The sequence below is a fragment of the Aythya marila genome (assembly GCF_965140915.1).
Source record: "Aythya marila genome assembly, chromosome: 1".
In the NCBI taxonomy this organism is placed as follows: domain Eukaryota; kingdom Metazoa; phylum Chordata; class Aves; order Anseriformes; family Anatidae; genus Aythya; species Aythya marila.
The window spans coordinates 179,033,784-179,051,883 of record NC_139042.1 but is presented as its reverse complement, the minus strand read 5'-3'; the positions used below and the strand labels follow the sequence as shown (position 1 = coordinate 179,051,883).

At 36.9% G+C, this 18,100-nt stretch overlaps 1 protein-coding gene across 1 annotated transcript in view; it reads left to right on the top strand.

Moving 5' to 3' along the window:
* SAMTOR (S-adenosylmethionine sensor upstream of mTORC1) overlaps positions 1-17,356 on the top strand; it is a 34,762-nt gene extending 17,406 nt beyond the window's left edge. The window contains exons 3-5 of the mRNA XM_082782286.1: positions 3,303-3,476; positions 8,968-9,082; positions 14,054-17,356. Of these exons, the coding sequence (XP_082638412.1) occupies positions 3,303-3,476; positions 8,968-9,082; positions 14,054-14,683 (919 nt within the window). The 3' untranslated portion in view covers positions 14,684-17,356. The remainder of the gene's footprint in view (positions 1-3,302; positions 3,477-8,967; positions 9,083-14,053) is intronic.
* Positions 17,357-18,100: the final 744 nt, after the last annotated feature.

The following is an 18,100-nucleotide window of genomic DNA, read 5'->3' as shown; positions in this document are numbered from 1 at the left end:
CCAATATCTGCCAGCAAGCTTAAAACAGTTTAGAACTGAAAAGTTTATTCTGCTGGTTTGTGTAAACTGTAGCAAGTGTTAGCTCAGGTAGCATTTGAATTGCACAATTCTTCAAAACAAGTGTGTTAATTGTAGAGCTAATATATCATCAAAGAGTGGAAGCCTAAATGTCAGTTAAAATGGAGCTGTGGCAGTTCTCAGAGTTATAAAATAGATTCCTTCATTTTATTTCTCTTTGTAGATAATTAAGGGTTAGTCTATTCATTACTTGAGACAGTTGTTAAATGCAGAGTCTTAAGTAACTGCATACTCAAAACCACAGTGTGATTGGTGATGGGGTTTTAATAACCGTAAAGTTAAACCTGTGGCTACATCAACAAGTCACCATAAGGGTAACCTGCTGAGTGCCTTATATTTTATTAACTATGAGCAGCAAGTGCCAATGTGATCGGTGCTACCCCATCATACGTGTGAGGTACAGAGACAGCTCCTGTGAGGCCTTGGGGAGAAAACCCTCAGTGGTTTTGAACTGCTATCTTACTTGATTTTTTTTAATTTTTTTTTGTTGGGGGGTATTTGTTTGGATGGGTGGATTTGGTATCTTGTGCTTCCTTGTGGCACAGCACAAGTATGCAGACGGGTCTGAACATGAAGAGTTTTACCCAATCTCCAGCTGCCTTTTGACTCTAGCCCCTCTTATCCAGCAGTGAAAACCCAGGAGTAGACAGTGCCTCTCACCATAGTTGACTTTGGTGTTTCATGACATCAGAACTCCGCTGACGTGAGAGAGAGCTGTAAAATAATGGGGAAGAAATACTGAATGACAGCAGTACCAACTATGAGGAAGAAATAGCTTCTTCATAGTGACAGGAGAAGTTATGCTACATTTTGCAAGTAGATTATTCTCCTGCACAACAGCTCACCAGTGTTAACCTGGGCAGCATGACAGCTTGTAGCGACGGAAGAAGTTGATAACATCGATAGTTGAGCAGAAGAAACTATACATTCCTCCCAAGTTTGTGGATTTTTTTTTGTTTTGTTCTGATTTACCTGTTGGTGTCGGCAGCTGTATGACAGTATTTCGTCATCTGTTGCTTCTGAATGTTTAAGAAGAGGTAACAAGAAAAAAAGACTTTTAGAGTAAAATTAAGACACTGCAAAATGCTTACAAAGTGGTAAGGTAGCTGTAACAGGGTGAGGAAATGGATTTTCCTGAGTTTTGTGTTTTCTTTTGACTAAATGACACACAGCTAAATAGTTATGAAAGACATTATCTCTAAATTGATTATATGCTTGTGAACAAATAGTTCAATATAGTGTAAAATACAACTTTTATTAGCATAACAGCAATAAATCCAAGTCTTTCTGGGGTTTAATTTTTTTTCCCCCTAAGTTCAGATTTCTACTTTAACCTTGTTAATTTTAGAATTGTATATATACAGTCTCTAATAGAGTTGGTGTGATTTCACAGTTTATGTATTTGGGAGTATCGTAGCCTGGACTGCTGGTCTTGCTTCTGTGTGACCTTGCTTAATACTGCCAAAACGTGGATCTTATGATTTCTTTAGCGTCCTTTCCACCCAGCTTCTCTTTGGTCTGAAAATAGCTTTGGTTACTGAGGAATTGTAACTATAAACTTGTTGACTATGAATATAATTTTTACTATGTTTGTTTCTCATATAGCTGTTTACTACCGTAAGGTTACTGTCTGCATTTTAAACTTTTCATATTTAGTGCAAGAATGCCTAGGGCCTGCTTAAGCAAGTAAAACTTGCTTGTACTTTGATTTTGTTAGGCACGGGTCAGTTTTGATCTTGAGGCCATTTAAGCCTGTCAGCACAGAGATGTGTACAAGGTAACTTCGTTCTTTCCTTCACAGCAACAACTAATAACGTGGATGTAATGTGCTACTGTAATTACATGTGTACAGATGCAGAGTGGTCATTCCCTGACAGCTCGGAGTAAAGTGGCTTCAATCTGTACCTGTTCGATTATATATGTTTCTCGTTATGAAACTCAACAATAATGACACTTTTAACTTTTTCCTTCACGTCCTCTATGGTGGAGAGGCTGGATATATTTGTTACCTGTAATGTCACCATCACTTAGATAAGGCTTTGTATTCCAAGGCATTGTCTCTATTTGTGATTTAACCTGCCATATTATACCAACACGTCTTTTTCCTGAATCTAGGATGTGAAATACAAAGCACGATGAAGATAATATAAGGTGTTTTATATAAGGTGGTAATACAAAGACAATATAAAGTGTTACTAAATTAAATTTGGATTTGTCTTCTGGAACATTACCTCAAACCTCTGCAGCATTTTTTTAGAGGAAGACTGAATGTGTTTCAAGAAAGTATCGTAAAAACGCGTTGTTATGAACACATAATTTGAACGAGTACTATTTTTGTTAAACTTCTCATGCAAATGCTTGGCTGGTGCATCTAATTAAAAATACTGCTTTGTGCAGGGTGAGTCAGGCTTTTTAATTTCACAGCAACAAATTGTTTCCATTTCTAGTTGTATTTTGTGGACAAAACAATTCGGTTATTCTCTGGAACGTATGCTCGTGCCTCTTACAGTAATGCTGACTGCTGGCTGAAGTATGCAGGTGCAATTTAACTCTTGATAACATTCATTCCTTTGAACTGGTTAACCTTTCAGTTCATGCGTGACTGAATATTTTGTTCAGTTTCCTAATTAGCAAAATGCTTAAACAGGGAAAAAAATGAAAGCTAGAATAAACTTTCTGCAATAATACAACTACTGCAGATGCTATTTTAAAAAGGAAAAAAAGGGGGGTGGGGGACTCTAAATTAGAAAAAGGTATAAATAAGGCCATAAGCCTGGGTTGTATTCACTTTTTTCCACATTCCCTAAGTGCACTGCAAGTTTCAGAAGTCCCTGCATTTAGGAGGAGCTTAGTTAAACCATTGCGTGTATGAAAGCATGCCTTGATAGAGAGCTGAGTTCAGGTGATAGTTGAAATTACCCACTGGTGATGTTCTGACAAGGCATCTGTTGTCTTGCATTGAAAGCCTATCCAGATAAAGTTAATTTGAGTCTGTTTACGCAACTGTGACTCACAGCCTGATATTTGGAAATAAAACACCTATCTGTCTTTGGGGGTGTGTCACGTCGTTCCTAAAGCTGACTTTCCAAAGTTGCAGTAAAACTGGTATTTGTTCAAAAGATGACAGAATTTGTATCTCTTAAACCTCTGTCTTGTGTTCTGTCTACAGTAATCACCAAAAACACCGTTTTATTTTTCTGGTGAAATTTTTTTTGTCTTTTCAGTGTATGCCGAGAATATTTTCAGAATGGGGGTAAAAGAAAAGCACTTGAGAAAGATGAAAAAAGAGCACTTCTTGCTTCAAAGACCACTCCAGCCTTAAATGTTTCCCAGCCTCCCAAGATTGAAGAACCCTTACCGAGCCTTGGCTTGACAAATCATGAGGCTATAGCAGAAGAGTAAGTTTTACTTGTTTTCCAGGCTTATTTTCCTCTTTGTGTGATGAGATTTTTTTTCCCCATAATATATTAGAAAAGTCTGATACATTTGTTTTTCTAAGGGCATTTTCATGTGAATATTTCCATGCTTAAAGAAATAGTTGAGCTGTAGTATAAGTTTTGGTGGATGCAGTAAAGATTGCTTGAGAATGACATCTTAGTCATCGCCATTTAAGTGTTAGAGTAATTTTGCTTTTGTATGTCATTGTTGTGCAGTGCAATTTATATTAAAGCTTGAGGTGAAATAAGGGAGACGTTAATTAAGTTAGAACCTAATGGCTATTCAGTATTGTTGAAAAGTCAATTGCTTGTGTAAGTACCGAGTGGCAAATGTAAATATCAGAGTACTTAAAACTTTCTGTTCATAAATAATTGCAAAGAAACTCTTGATTCCAATTACATACTTCAAAAGCAATTTTGAATTACAGCCCTTAATTTTAAATATGCTAGCGTTCTGACGACTGGCTCTGCAGAAGTTGCACTATCCTTGAAGTATTTCCCTAACAACAGTTTTAACTTTTGTTTTTAACCTTCACTCAAGTAAGAGTTTTATTTTTCATATTCATGAGTAGCTTTTCTATTTCACTTACAGTCCATGCTATTCTTTTCCTAAAAAACAAGGCTCATGTTTGTGACTATTCCTTGTGTGATGTGAATAACTTAAGTTTAAAGGGATAAGAATGCATAAACACATTTCCATTAAATGTTATATTTGACTTGTTTCATACTCTGCGGACAGTTGTAAGAACTGGTCCAGTTTTCTCTGTTCTGTGAGGAGGGTTTCTCATTACTGTAACATGTCTGGAGTAAGCAATAAATGATGGTAAGATTTTTAGTAGTTGTACGTACCTTATAGAAATGGGACATATCTGTTATAAATCACTGCCCATAGAAGTCAAGTACTAATTTTTGTTTGTTAGGCTGTTGTGGTTTAACCCTGGCAGGCAGCTCAGCCCCACACAGCCACTTGCTTGCTATGGGGGAGAGAAAGGTAAAAGTATGAGAACTCAAGGGTTGACAAAGAGTTTCCTGGGTAAAGCAAAAGCCACGTGAACAAAATCAAACAAGAAGTTAATTCACTCTTTCCCATCAGCAGGCAGATATTCAACTGTTTCCCTGAGAGCAGGGATTATCACACACAGTGGTTTCTTGGGAAGGCAAATGCTATCACTGTGAACATTCCTGCCTTCTTCCTCCTTTACTCCAACTTTTATTGCTGAGCATGATGCCACATGCTATGAGGCATCGCTTTGGTCAGGCCGGGTCAGCTGTCGTGGCTGTGTCCCCTCCCAGCTCCTTGTGCACCCCCAGCCTCCTCGCTGGCAGGGCAGCACCAGAAGCTGAAAAGTCCTCGGCTCTGTGTAAGTGCTGCTCTGCAACAGCTAAGTCATTGGTTACCATCACCACTATTTTCATCAAAACCCAAAACTTGGTTAGCACTGAGTTAGCTCGGAAGTAAAAGGTTCCACTGTGGTTTTAAAACAAACAAACAAACAAAAGACCAGAAGGTGCGGAGAGAAGTAAGTAGCACTCCATGAGATCCCAAAGGTGGTGGTAGAAGGTGCCATGGGAACCAGAAGTGCAAATCATACTGCTACTCAGAAGGGCACTCAGCTACATGTACTTTGATGAAGCCATTTTCAGATGCTCATGTTGCTTGCCTATGTAAGACTAAAATTGGTGAATCTCACAGAAATAACTATTGTGGACATACAGATGAAAGTGGAAAAGGACTAGTAACATGTAGTCCCCAGTACCTATTTCCATCCCAAGAACAGTTCTTTGTGCCTAACATGGCATCTTCACCTGCTGCGAAGCTGGACTTCAAAGTGGTTCAGTCTTGAAATATAAAAGTGGCTGTTATCTGCTGTTTACTAGCTTCTCCCTTTGTTCTGTTTGAGTATTGTCATCTTTTTCTATCAGGTTAAAGTCTTGATTTTTATCCTTAATGGTAAAAATCTTAACCTTGTATAGATTCTTCTCCGGTGGTAGGTTGTACCTTAAGAGACAGTCAAGCCATCATTCCTTCTTTCAGCAAGCTAGTCCTTCCCATGGAGTGCACGTGTGGATGTCACTAAAGAGTTGAGATATGCTGGTGTTGGCACTTGGAGCCAGTTGTATAGCTTCATTCTGCTCTTCTGACAACAGCATAGGCCTCTGATTTTTCTTATTCCCCTCCCATCCTTGGATAAATAGTAGCCTGATAATTGAAAATTGTAAACTAGAAGGTCAGCATTTGAAGTGATTAATGACGGAGATACAATGACTTTCCTGGTGGTTATATAACTTACCCTAGTTTCTAGTTTCCATCTACTTCCAAGAGAAAATGTCACCTGCCTGTAAGACACCTACTTAAAAATATGTACATTTTTAAGGGGCTAATAATCAAGAACTGTAGTCCATTGAATAAAGTTCTTGAAATAAGCAAGTGTAAGATAAGTTTAAAATGGACTCATTTCCAGGTTATGGACACTTCTTTCACCAGTTCCTGATCTTTGTTCACGTTTTCTGCCACTATATTAGTGCTTTGGAGAACTGTGAATTCAAGATGTGCTTGGAGATTACCTACAGTGCAAAGCATTTCTCTTACTGTCCATATAGTTGCTTTGAGTGAAAATCATTAGGAAATGGGGTTGAAGGGTGATTATCAGTGAATTCAGCAAGACTGCCTTTGTAACACAGTAATTGGCTCACTGGACTGTCATCTAGATGACAGTTATGTTTTCACTGAGGAATCTGACTTGAGAGTTGTAGTGGTTTTTGTTTGTTTGTTTGTTGTTTTTTAAAAAGGCAGGTCTGCACCAGTGGTCTGAAGACCTCCAAAATTAATTGAAGCACCTAACTAGGATCCTGTTCTTACTGATTGAATAGATAGAATTGGCAGCCAGGGAACTGCTAAGTTACTCATTGCACCTGTGTTCAGAGGGGCAGCACAACCTGACAAGCAGCAGGAAAGTCAAAACACAAGCGAGCAGCTGAATCTCTGCTACTGTTGAGGTTTTAAAGTGTATTCACATTGAATTTGGAGTCTGGTAGTCTTACCAGAATGAAAGAGAAACCTGTCATTGAATGAACACCTATTAAAGTGAAAGAAGAAACTTATCTTTGTCCTATATCAAATGTCTTGGGATCTGTTGTCCATTAGTGTAGAAGAGATGGCTTCTGCTCAGCTTGGGATGCAGAGGTGTAGCTATCCAGAAGTGTGCCTTAATGCTTTCAGAAGTAGTCTGAGGGGTGCAACCTCTTCACTGAGTCAAAAGTAGGTTTTATAAGAGGGGAACAGAATGCATCACAGTGATTTTTTTATTTCACCATAGGTGCAGTGGGTTCTCCTGGAAATCAGAGGGTTCTATATTGCGTTACTTAAAATTAAGTCTGTTTAAGTATTTCATCTAATGCTTTAGATGGAAAATGTTGAGAACTCAAGAGGCTGTTGCTCTTCTTTATGGGAAGTTTTCTCTGAGCTGGACTATAGAATCAAACTCGCATGGGACCACAGGAAGCAAAATGAATCTTCAGTTATTTTGATGTTACTGTTAGACTAATGTAGAACACTAGTGTACATATAGACATGTATTTGAATGAAAAAGCCATTAGACTTGGCATGAAAAAGACACTGAGCCATTAGTCTGTATTTGCTAGACAAGGAGGAGTGCTGCTCTGAGAAGTGCTGACCTTACATGGAAAAAGACGCTGCTTGACTTCAGCCCACGTTTATGATTTGTTGCCACTAGGCTGAATGGTCCTCCTGTGTAATTCAATCCTTTGCACAGATTACGTTGTCATTGGCATCCAAGTTGGGGAAAAATTGTTGCAATCATCTTCATTTTGAAATCCCACTCAGTGTCAGCTGCCTTACAGGGTAGCTTGATAACGTGTGTGGTTTTAACTGATTGTTAGAGGTAATTGTTGTGCTGTTTGTCTTGGTGGTGCTGGTAGTTGGACGGAAGAATTCCCTGGATATCTGCTATGTAGAAGGAAAATCTGAAAGATTGGTAGTGTTACTCAGCTGAAGGCAACAAGGAATCTTCTCTTGCTTCTCTAACATCTTCGTGGTAGGTCATTGAAAGTTAAGGAAGAGCTTTGGGAGGAACGTAGAGAACTTTGATGCTGCTTCTTAAAAAAAAAAACTTCTTCTGTGGTATTGCTCACAGCTTTATTTTTGATGTGAGTACAGCTATGGCTTTTTTGGACTCCATTAGCTCTGTAGATCTGTTTCTGAAAGTTCTTACAGTTACATTTCTTCAGGGCTGAATCTTTCCCAGAAAGGCAACAAATGATATTTGGAAGGTGCCAACTTAGAATTGGCTACAGAAACTTGAAGCAAAAAGCAACACTCACTCACTGGAAAGTTATCAGTCTCTTCCCTGTGAAAGCTATGAGTTCACTTCTGTTTGCCTCCGTTAATGGATTTTGGGTATTCTAAGTTCTTACAAAACATAACGGGAAATTCTTAGCTATAGCCCTGTAAACGGTCCAATAGAAGGAATTCAAACTCCTGAGCACTTGTGGTCCAAGTGGCTACTGCTCCAACTTCGCTCGCCAGTTTTTGAGTTTGTGGTTCTGTACGGATTGATCCAACTTTCATAGCATCCATTGAAAATAAAATTGGAGCGAAGCTCAAGCAGTCATCCATTTTCAAAAAAAAAAAAAAAAAAGCTAATAGAATATTTTAGCTATTCCCTGCAAAATGTCTAAAAAGTTTTCGCATTCGGGGATATTTTTGTTTACTTTGGAATACTAGTGGATGTCCTCTGCTTAAACCAGTTATGACACTTGACTTTGGATGCCCTTTAAAATGGGGCTGACGAGTAGGTAGGTCATGGAGTGCTGTCATTTTCTCTTGTGTACTCCTGAAACTTCAACTCTAATGACTTGTGTCACTTAAACATCAATAAGTACCACAAAAAGGTAAGTGGGGAAACATAAAGTGGTAGAGAAATCACTGATCAGCATGATGAGCGGGCACACTGGTTGTCATTTTACTTTGTTTTACTTTAAGTACCCAAGTTATGAGGAAATTCTTCACTCAGAGGCAGGGAAGGCACCAGAACAGGCTGCCCAGAGAAGCTGTGGGTGCCCCATCTCTGGAGGTGTTCAAGGCCAGGCTGGATGGGGCTTTGGGCAACCTGGTCTGGTGGGAGGTGTCCCTGCCTGTGGGGGGGGGGGGAAACTACATTGTCTTTAAGGTCCCTTCCAACCTGAGCCCTTCTATGAAGTAAAAGTATTACAGGTGTGCTTAAGGTTAATTTTTCAGCTTGAGGGGATCATCTGCTTTACTGTTCTTTTGGTTCTTTAGACGTCTCAGCAGTTCAATTAAGGCATTCACTTATATTAGTCACTACCATAGTATTCAACAAGAATTTCTTTTGCATTAATTATCTGAAATTGTAATTCAGAATATAGCTTCAAAAATAACACTTCATAAAACTGAATTCTTGCTGCTTCTTAGGTTGCTTCACTCCTTGGGAAAGATCAGATTACTTGACGTTGGTAGCTGCTTTAATCCATTTTTGAAGTTTGAAGAATTTCTGACAGTTGGCATAGATATTGTTCCAGCTGTTGAGGTATGTAACATTTACTATGTTTGATATAAATTCGGCTCTCAGATATTTTAGAATGCTTCAAAATGGCTGTGTTTAATACTTAATCAGTATGTATCCTAAATGTCTTTGTTTTAAAAGGAACTGTGGTCCTTCTATTACATCCATTCCCATGAACAAGCTCCAAAATAATAGCTAACTGTAGCTTTGATTTTAAAATACATTTTTGTTCAAGAGTTGTGCCTTTATAATGCTGTTGTGCATCTTAAAACTGGAAAAACTTGAGTAGCCATCTTTTAATGCAGTCTCAGGTGAGTTCTTGCATCTTAAAAGCCATAAATGAAAATTGAGTAGGCTTGTGCTTAGGCTTGAACCTCTGGTAAGCTGCATTTGCTGACAGAAAGAAATAATCATTACCTCTACTTGATGTATTTTTTATGGGGAATTTTAGTAACTAGAAGTGCTCTATAAAGGGGATTTTCAGTTTATTGCTACAGATACTAAACCGTAATTCTGAGTACAAGATTACTGTTTAGGGAACTTTGTAAGGTGAGTAATACATTTGGGGTAATGCAAACAATACAATTGTTTCACTTTCCCTATGTAGTAAGATTTCCAACTGTATTAACTTTGCTGTAATCGTGTCTCTTCTGTCTTTCACTCTTGATCTGACTTTTTTTTTTGTCAGTCCTAGTAGTATTTATTAACCAGGCACACAGTATTTATTAACCAGGCAAAATGACAAAGTAGAAAAAAGAAAAGAGACATAAAGGAATGAATTTCTGTCAGAAAATGTGAGACCTTTGATCATACATATCATGCTAACTTCTACAAAGTTAAATTTTTATAATAGCGTAAAATTAAAATCAGTGGCTTAAGGTAACCCTCTTTAGGTGTTGACAGGTACGAGTACAGTAATACAGTTAACATGAAAATAGTGAGTGTTCTGTTTGCTGCAGCGTGGTTTACACGCAAAATAATTGGCATTTTGTTGTGGTCACCAGGTTTAGTTCCTAACACCTAGTTTATCTCTGAGCACATATATTAAAAAAAAAAAAAAAAAATCTTTACAAATATTTGAGTCATATAAATTGCTTTTTAAAGTAACTCAGTGCTAGTTTCAGCTAAAACACAAAGCAACTAATAATGGACTTCATCTTGCCTAATTTTAGGAATAGGCATCAGTTGCCCAAACACAATTGCTGCCACTTGAGATGCTGTAGGACATCAGCATAGGGTTGTTTCTTGCTCATGATGTGGGATGTGAAGAAGATAAATGCCATTGTGAAGTGGCAGCCTAAGTAATTTAAAATGGCAGTATATGGCAAGTAAATTTCAAGCTGAGATGTGTGCAGCCCGGGTGTCTACATCCAAGGTTCTATGTTCAAATTAGTCAGTGCAGCTCTGTTAAAACTAGAATCAGCGAAACTTAAAAATCTCCTCTTTCACGGATGAGGTGAATTTCACGGGTGAGGTGAATTGTGTTCTGATCTCATGATCTCTGATCCTTTATTGACTAGCTCTACAGTGACTGTAATAGAAGCCTGGACACCTGAAGTTACATGACACGAGTCTAACCATTAATTTGAGGTTATAAATAAGTAATAGTTTACTATGTATTCAGTCATGCTATTTTCTTTTAAAAAAAAAAAAATCTTCTTAAGAAAATAAGTTTAAATTTACAGTGACCAGAATCATTATTGAAAAAAATCTAGAAAGGCTGCTTCTGTGGATGTAATTGAGGAATACAAGTAATCCAGACCAGACAACAGAAGAGAGGGGGTAGTCAGCATTTGTGTAATCTGTGTACTAACCAGTTCTTCAGGCTCTCTCCCAGTACAGTTGAACGATAAGATAATTGATTTCCTGCATTCTGACATAGCAACATGCCTTGATGACAGGAACTCACTGGAGCACTGCCATACAGATCAGCATGGTTACTGTGAGGCCTGCCTCAGGTTCATCAGCTTCTCTTACTGCCATCCTCTTGGTAGTACCTTGGTGTATTCAGGGCACCTCACAACTTAGCTAGCGTTCTTGGAGTAAAAAGGAGCACAACTGGTGCACTCAAATGCTACTGCTGTATTAAGTTCAGGCCCACCTCCAAACTGGAATTAATAAGCGCTGGTGTTTGGGATGACTCTGCTTTGAGCTGCATCAGCAGCGTAACCTGAATAAATTTATCTCTTGGCCAGCAGTTGTCTGCACTGATTGTAAGATTTCAGAATAACAGCCAGAGGGTTCTTGTGGGAGTTGATGTTGCCTTCTGACCTAAAAAATCAATGCAGTAACTTAGTGGTTGAAGTTGAAAATAGAAGAACCTGTAAAACCTCCTCACTTAGCTGATCTTTTACGTAAGATACTAAAATGTTTTTTGAAACAAATTGAAACACAGAGGCTTTTTAGGAAGTCAGTTTGTTAAATATTGTTGAATAAAGAGTTAAATAATTATGTACTGATAAGAATAGGCTAATCCACTATCTGTATATAAGTATGTTAGATATAGAAGTAGCAGTTGAGTAAGATACTTCAGATAATTTGAGGAATTTTGAAGATGTAATTGAAACATTGTCAGAGGAACTAAAATCTTTATTTAATAAGAATCATAAAATCATAAACAAAAGAATAAATGTCTTCACAATGGTTAGAATCTATGTTTTTATACAGAAAATGCAACTGTGTGATATGAATGCAGAAATACATTTCTGTTAAACAGGTGTGTGCTTTGTGTGGCGGGGGGGCTGCTCAAGGGGAAGAGAGACTAAGGCAAGCAGAACAAGTTTCTCCTTGAGTGGTGCTTTTGTTGGTCACTCCTTCAAACACTCGGTGGCACAAATATTCCAGAGAATAATTAGCAGCTGTTATTTTCCTACAGGAGTTTATCTTGTTTACTTGTCAGGGGAAGGGAGAACACTGTAATTGAAATGAACGGCAAATCTCAATTTGGTGAAAGTCCCAATACGATTTTATAGTGCTGGGAAACAAGCTGAATATACAGCAGATGTTGTATTGGAGTAAATACAGCCTGAGACAAAAAAGTCTGGAATGGTACTGAAGTTAAGAAAGACAAAAGACAAGTTGGATTGAGTTCTTAAATGTCAATGTATGCACTGAAATACGAATTGGCTGTTTCAGTGTCTAGAAAGACTGTAAGATCAGTTCAAGACTTGTCCATCTAGAGTAGCAATCCCCACTTCAGCAGCAGAGCAACATTTTTGTCATAAAACTGCCTTGCAGAGTTCAGATTCCAGTTGAAACATATTTTAATCATGAAATTTTCTTCTGCATAACTGTTTTATTAGTATCTTCCTACTGCAGAGAAATGCTTGCAGTGTAAACTTTTTTCAGCTGTGTATGTGTAGCCTTTAAGTTCTCCTTCCAAGCAAAGTTAGCATGTTGCCCTGGAAAATTACATTCCAAAGCACTTTTCTTCTGAAGTTGTTACTATATATCCTGAAGTTACTACTGTTGATTTCCTGTTCTAAATAGTACAAGGAAGCGGAATATAACCCTGCAAATATGATTGTAATTATTTCACAATGATCAAGGAATTTTAATTGCAATCTTTCTTGAATTATTTTTTCATCTGCATCAGAGGCCAAGATTAAAGCTATTGAAAAGTAAATTACAAATTTTTGGAAGATTGATTTACTCTTTCTAGTTTTCTGCATGTTCTCTGGAGAGAATGATTTGATATATACAGAAATGTTATCTTTTACTTGGGAACAATGGTGCATATCAGTTGCTTTGTGAATACCTTTGCAATAATGTTGATTTGTTTAATATCGCTTCATAAAATATGTTAGAAATACTTTGGGGAGGGGGATATGAAAATGCAGCAGGTCTGCCTCCACCTTTCTGATATGCTCTGGAGAATGTTTTGTCTCAGCTCTAATATTCACATAGCTGTTTAGCAGTCCGTTTTTTTTTTTTTTTTCACTGCATGTTCTGTAAGCATTAATAACAATTTTTGTTTCTATCAAGTTGCAGCCTTGTATCTCAATACCTTTTCATGAGAGAAGTCAGTACTAGGCTTTGAATATAAAATGTCAAAACTTAAGCCTAGTGAATAGCCTACTATTTTGTATTTTTTGAGTTCTCTGTGATTAAGGGTGTTATGAATTTGTTCTTTTGTACGTTGTATCAGGGTGTCACTTTCAATCTTTGACAGCTTGAGCACACAAATGATTAAAAGATGAATTTAAAACTCTTATCTTGCCCAAATGTCTACTGGTAAGCTTTGCATTTGCAGCAAGGTTAAAACTTGTACCTTCATCTCTGTTACAAATTAGTTAGTGTACTGTAACTTTCTGATGTATTTTGCCTTGCCATAGTTTCTTCCCTTTTCTATACCACTAAGGAACGTCTCTTTTTTTTTCCAAGTGACCAAATTATTAAGCCTCTTGGATTCTTTAAAAAGCTGGTGGAAATACTGATGATGTTGAATTTATTTCCTATTTACTTATTTCAGGTTTGTTTGTTTAAAAAATAAAAAGATATAAATTGAAACCCAATATAGTCTAGATTGGAATTTTAAGAATTGCACTGTTTTACTCTGTTGCCACACCTTAACATGGAATTTGATTGGCAATGCATGATATGCTATGAAAGCATGGGATTTGGGGGAAATGAGCAACGTACACTCATCTGAATTCTTCTTAAATCAATTGTGAGATAGTTGATTTGATATGTTCTATTAGGGCTTTCTATTTCATTTCTTTGTTTTAAATGAATAGTTCTCAGCTATCAAATCTCCCCTAAATTGCTGCATATCTCAAATCATTCTTGGCAACTGTGAAAGCTAGTAATATGCATTACTTTTAAATTGCTGTTTTAGAGTGCTTGATTTAATAGCAAGAGGGATGTTCAGCAGGCTTGAAATTCTCTCAAGGAATTGAAGAGGATGTTATTGATCATTATCTGGGTGTGAGTTGTATTTGCTCTTTAAACTAACCTTGATATTTGTTTGTTTTTCTGTTTTTCTTAATCCACCAGAGCGTATACAAATGTGACTTCTTGAATCTACAAATTCAGCAACCTCTCCAACTGGCACAAGATGCTATAGATGCCTTTCTTAAGCAACTGAAAAACCCTATTGATTCTCTACCTGGAGAACTATTCCATGTCGTTGTTTTCTCGCTCCTCCTTTCTTACTTTCCTTCACCCTATCAACGATGGATATGCTGCAAGAAGGCACACGAACTTCTCGTCTTAAATGGCTTATTGCTTGTAATAACTCCTGATTCATCTCACCAGAATCGCCGAGCTATGATGATGAAAAGCTGGAAGATTGCCATAGAGTCCTTGGGTTTTAAACGTTTCAAGTATTCCAAGTTTTCTCACATGCACCTGATGGCTTTTAGGAAAACCTCCCTTCAAACAACAAGTGACTTAGTTAGCAGGAACTATCCGGGAATGTTGTATATCCCGCAGGATTTCAACAGTATAGAGGATGAGGAGTATTCCAACACTTCCTGCTACGTTCGATCAGATACAGAAGATGAACAGCTAGCTTACGGTTTTATGGAGCTACCTGATGCTCCGTATGACTCAGACTCTGGAGAAAGCCAGTCTAGTTCAATTCCTTTTTATGAGCTCGAAGATCCTATATTGCTTCTAAGTTAACGTAGTAGTTGACATGCTAAGTCAAAAACCTCTTGCTTAACTAATTTTGCTATACTAACGTGGGCTCAACACACAACAACGGTTTGCATAAAGAAAATGCAACAGTTTACAGAGTTTGCTATTTTTTTCTACTTTTGAATTTTAAAATCTATTCTTGTATGAAAGTGAAAAAAATACAAGTTTTATGCAAATGACTCTTGTCATAGCATAAATTGCTGTTACTTTCTTTAGAATATGTATCACTAATTTTCTTCCAGAAAGGTACCATTCTTTTCTTTAGTGCTGTGAAGTGTGAATTCTATTTAATTTGCTAAATGTTGTTTCAATATTTTAACTCTTAATGTGGTTGAGCATAAGGCACTGGAGTTGGTGGGCTTCTGAGAAGTATACGTAGGAAGAAATAATTTGCACTTTAATTAAATGTGCAGATAGGTTAAGATGCTTGGTTACACATGTCCCTTTTTAATTATGGAACAAAGCTCTCTTTCCAAAATTTCTTTTGCTCTGGTTAAGCCTGGGCTGGAGAAACTATAATGCACATTTAATTTTACTTTAATTGCAGCCCTCTTGAGATAACACCAAAACACTGGAATATATTAATCCATAGTTAAACATGTTGTGTAATTTCATTGCATAAAGAGCAGATAGATGTGAGGTTTCTGAAGAGGTTATCCCCCAGACACAGAGAAGTATGGTACGTCTAGACAATTGTTTCACTTAAAAGCTGGAATATGATTTTGCAATTTTCAGTGTACAAGCACTAACATACATCAGTATTTCCCCAATGTGTTCTGTATTTTTTTCAGTTTTTTTTTGGGGTGGGAGGGGAGTGGTGGTGGGTTTTTTGTCATGTTTTAAAGTAAATTATTTATGTGTTTTAAAAACAAACTTTAAGTTGGGAGGTCTACAGTTAAGAACAATTGTATGATAACTACAGACTGATTTTGTTTAATAAAAAAAAAAGGAACATTTTCACAAGATTTTCAAGGACGTGTATTTGCACAAAAGACATATTCAGACCACACAAGTGAAGTTAACATACACTATTTTGTTTGCTTATTTGGACCACAGTCTTCTATTTTAGTTAAATGAAAACCCCATAGCTGTCTGAAAGCTGGTCTGCACTGTAAGAAGGTAAACCAAGTGGTTTATGTTTATGAAGTTTTTTAAATCGTGTAATAAATTTGTGAGTACTTTGCAGGAAAAAAAAAAAATCTGTTCAGCATTTAAAAATAGAGGATTCAGTATTACTTTAGCTTAGATTGCCCTCTATTTAAAAATGACCAGGATTTTCAAATTTGAATGTTAGGCTTTAAAATCTGTAAGTGAGTGCCTATCACAAATGATTGGAACTAGGTGCTACATCATGGATTTAAGACTGACAGCAGCAACGTGGTAGAAAATATAAATACAGCGTAAAGTTTCATAGTTGGAAACACACCTTACACCATTTCAATCTGCCATGTTGTTTTTATAATACAGATGTTACCAGGCAAACTGAAGTATTAGTGTGGATTTAACAGGAGTTGCTACAAAAATGAAAACTTTCCATTGAAGTTTTGCACTGAAAGTGCCAGTTTGACCTGTCTGTTTTTTCTTGTATACAATTTCCTACAAAGAGTCATACTGTATTGGTCCTGCTTACACTCAAACGCGAACTGGACTGCAATGCTTTATTCTTTAATATAAGCTTTCTGTGTCTCTTTTCATAAATTTAAAGTGTACCCAAACATCTGATTCAAAACTGTTATTCAATCTGAATGATATAGTTGTATACAAACCAAACACCCATACAGCTTGTGTTTAGGAAAAAAAAAAAAAAAAAAAGGACAAGTTATTATGGTTGACTTAATTTTTATGGAAAATACCTAATGAAATATACAACAGATTCAAAACCAGCTGTAATTCAGTGTTTGCATCTACTGCTTTACCATTTCACTAAAATGTTCATCAGTCAAAACCTCTCTTCCTTCACTGACTCCAGCAATGCTAGTGTTAAACTATTGGTGCTAAAAATTCAGCTGTTTTTTAGAAATCTAATCTGCACATGCTTTGAAGTCTGCCTAGCATTTTAATTTATATTCCTCTAAAAAAAAGAAAAAAAGTTGCGTACCAGCTGACAGAAATGTTGGCATTGGCCAATGTAAATCGGTTTGTGATTCATACAAATGAGCCAAGATTTATCCTTAAAGAGTTTAAAACATAAGTATTTAAAATCTAGGCCTTCTTGGCAGCTTGTTGACACCATTGTATTTGTGGTTTAGGGACCTGAGATTTGTAACAGTTTGGTTTTCTTGCTGCTTATTCTAAATACCTGAAGTGTTTTTTTTGTTTGTTTTGTTGTTTTGTTTTGTTTTGTTTTTTTACAAGGGACAGTGAATTGTGGAGAATGAAAGTCAGTTTTGCATAAATATTTACACCTCCCTGAACAATACTAGTGATGGTGGGAGTTGTTGGATATTTAGCTTTGGTGTAAGAGGAATGTTTCTAGGTTATGAAATGTTTGAAAATTTTGACTGGGCAAGAGATGACACAAATCTCTCGTTCTTAAGATGCTGGAGAGGAAAAAAAAAAAAAAGTGTATTTGCATTTTTGTCTTTATGTCACTACTTTTTGTGAACAAAGCACATTTATTAAAAAAAAAAAAAACAAAAAAACTGTTTCTTTGATATGTGGGTGTTCTGGTTTTTTGTTTTTTTGTTTTTTTTTTGTTTTTCTCTTGCAGTTGGTTTACACTGAAGCCCAATAAAACCAATGCATAGTTCTTATTTTCAAGAAAACACTTGGGTTTGTCTGGGTTTGTTTTATAAACTGGAATCTAGTAAAGAAGTTAAGTTGAAACTCATGTACTAAATTTCTACATCTTAGTTGTGACATGAGCTTTATGGACATATTTCTGGAGTTCCTCTAGTTGATCTTGTATCATATTTATTTTCTGCCTACTTATAGTGTGACCACTTAGTAATACAGTTCCTCTTTCCATTATAGAGGTTCTTAATTTCCCCTCTGTCCTTCTGAAATATCTTTGCAGCAGCTGCGGTAAGTTTGCCCTTTGAAGTCATCCCCGTATTCCTCCACATGATGGTTTTGAGTTGTGCAGGTGCTGTGAAAGGATGGCAGTGGGAAAAGCAACCCAAAGAACTGAAAATGCAAGGCTCGTAATCAGGGCAAAATTGTAAGAAAATTAAATTTCAGCAGAACTTAAGTGTGCCCCTAGCACTGTGGAGCTTAGCTGATGTGTTCTGGATCCCTTGCTTAACAGTGAAGATTAAAAAGCATCGTTTCACAGAATTTTCCTAACCTTTTCTGCCTCAGGGAGACTTGCTGACTTGCCTTTGGAAGTGATTATTAAAAGTGTTTTTAATCATACCTCCATTAATGCACAGTGCATCTTTGATTCCTTGCAAAGTTGGGTTG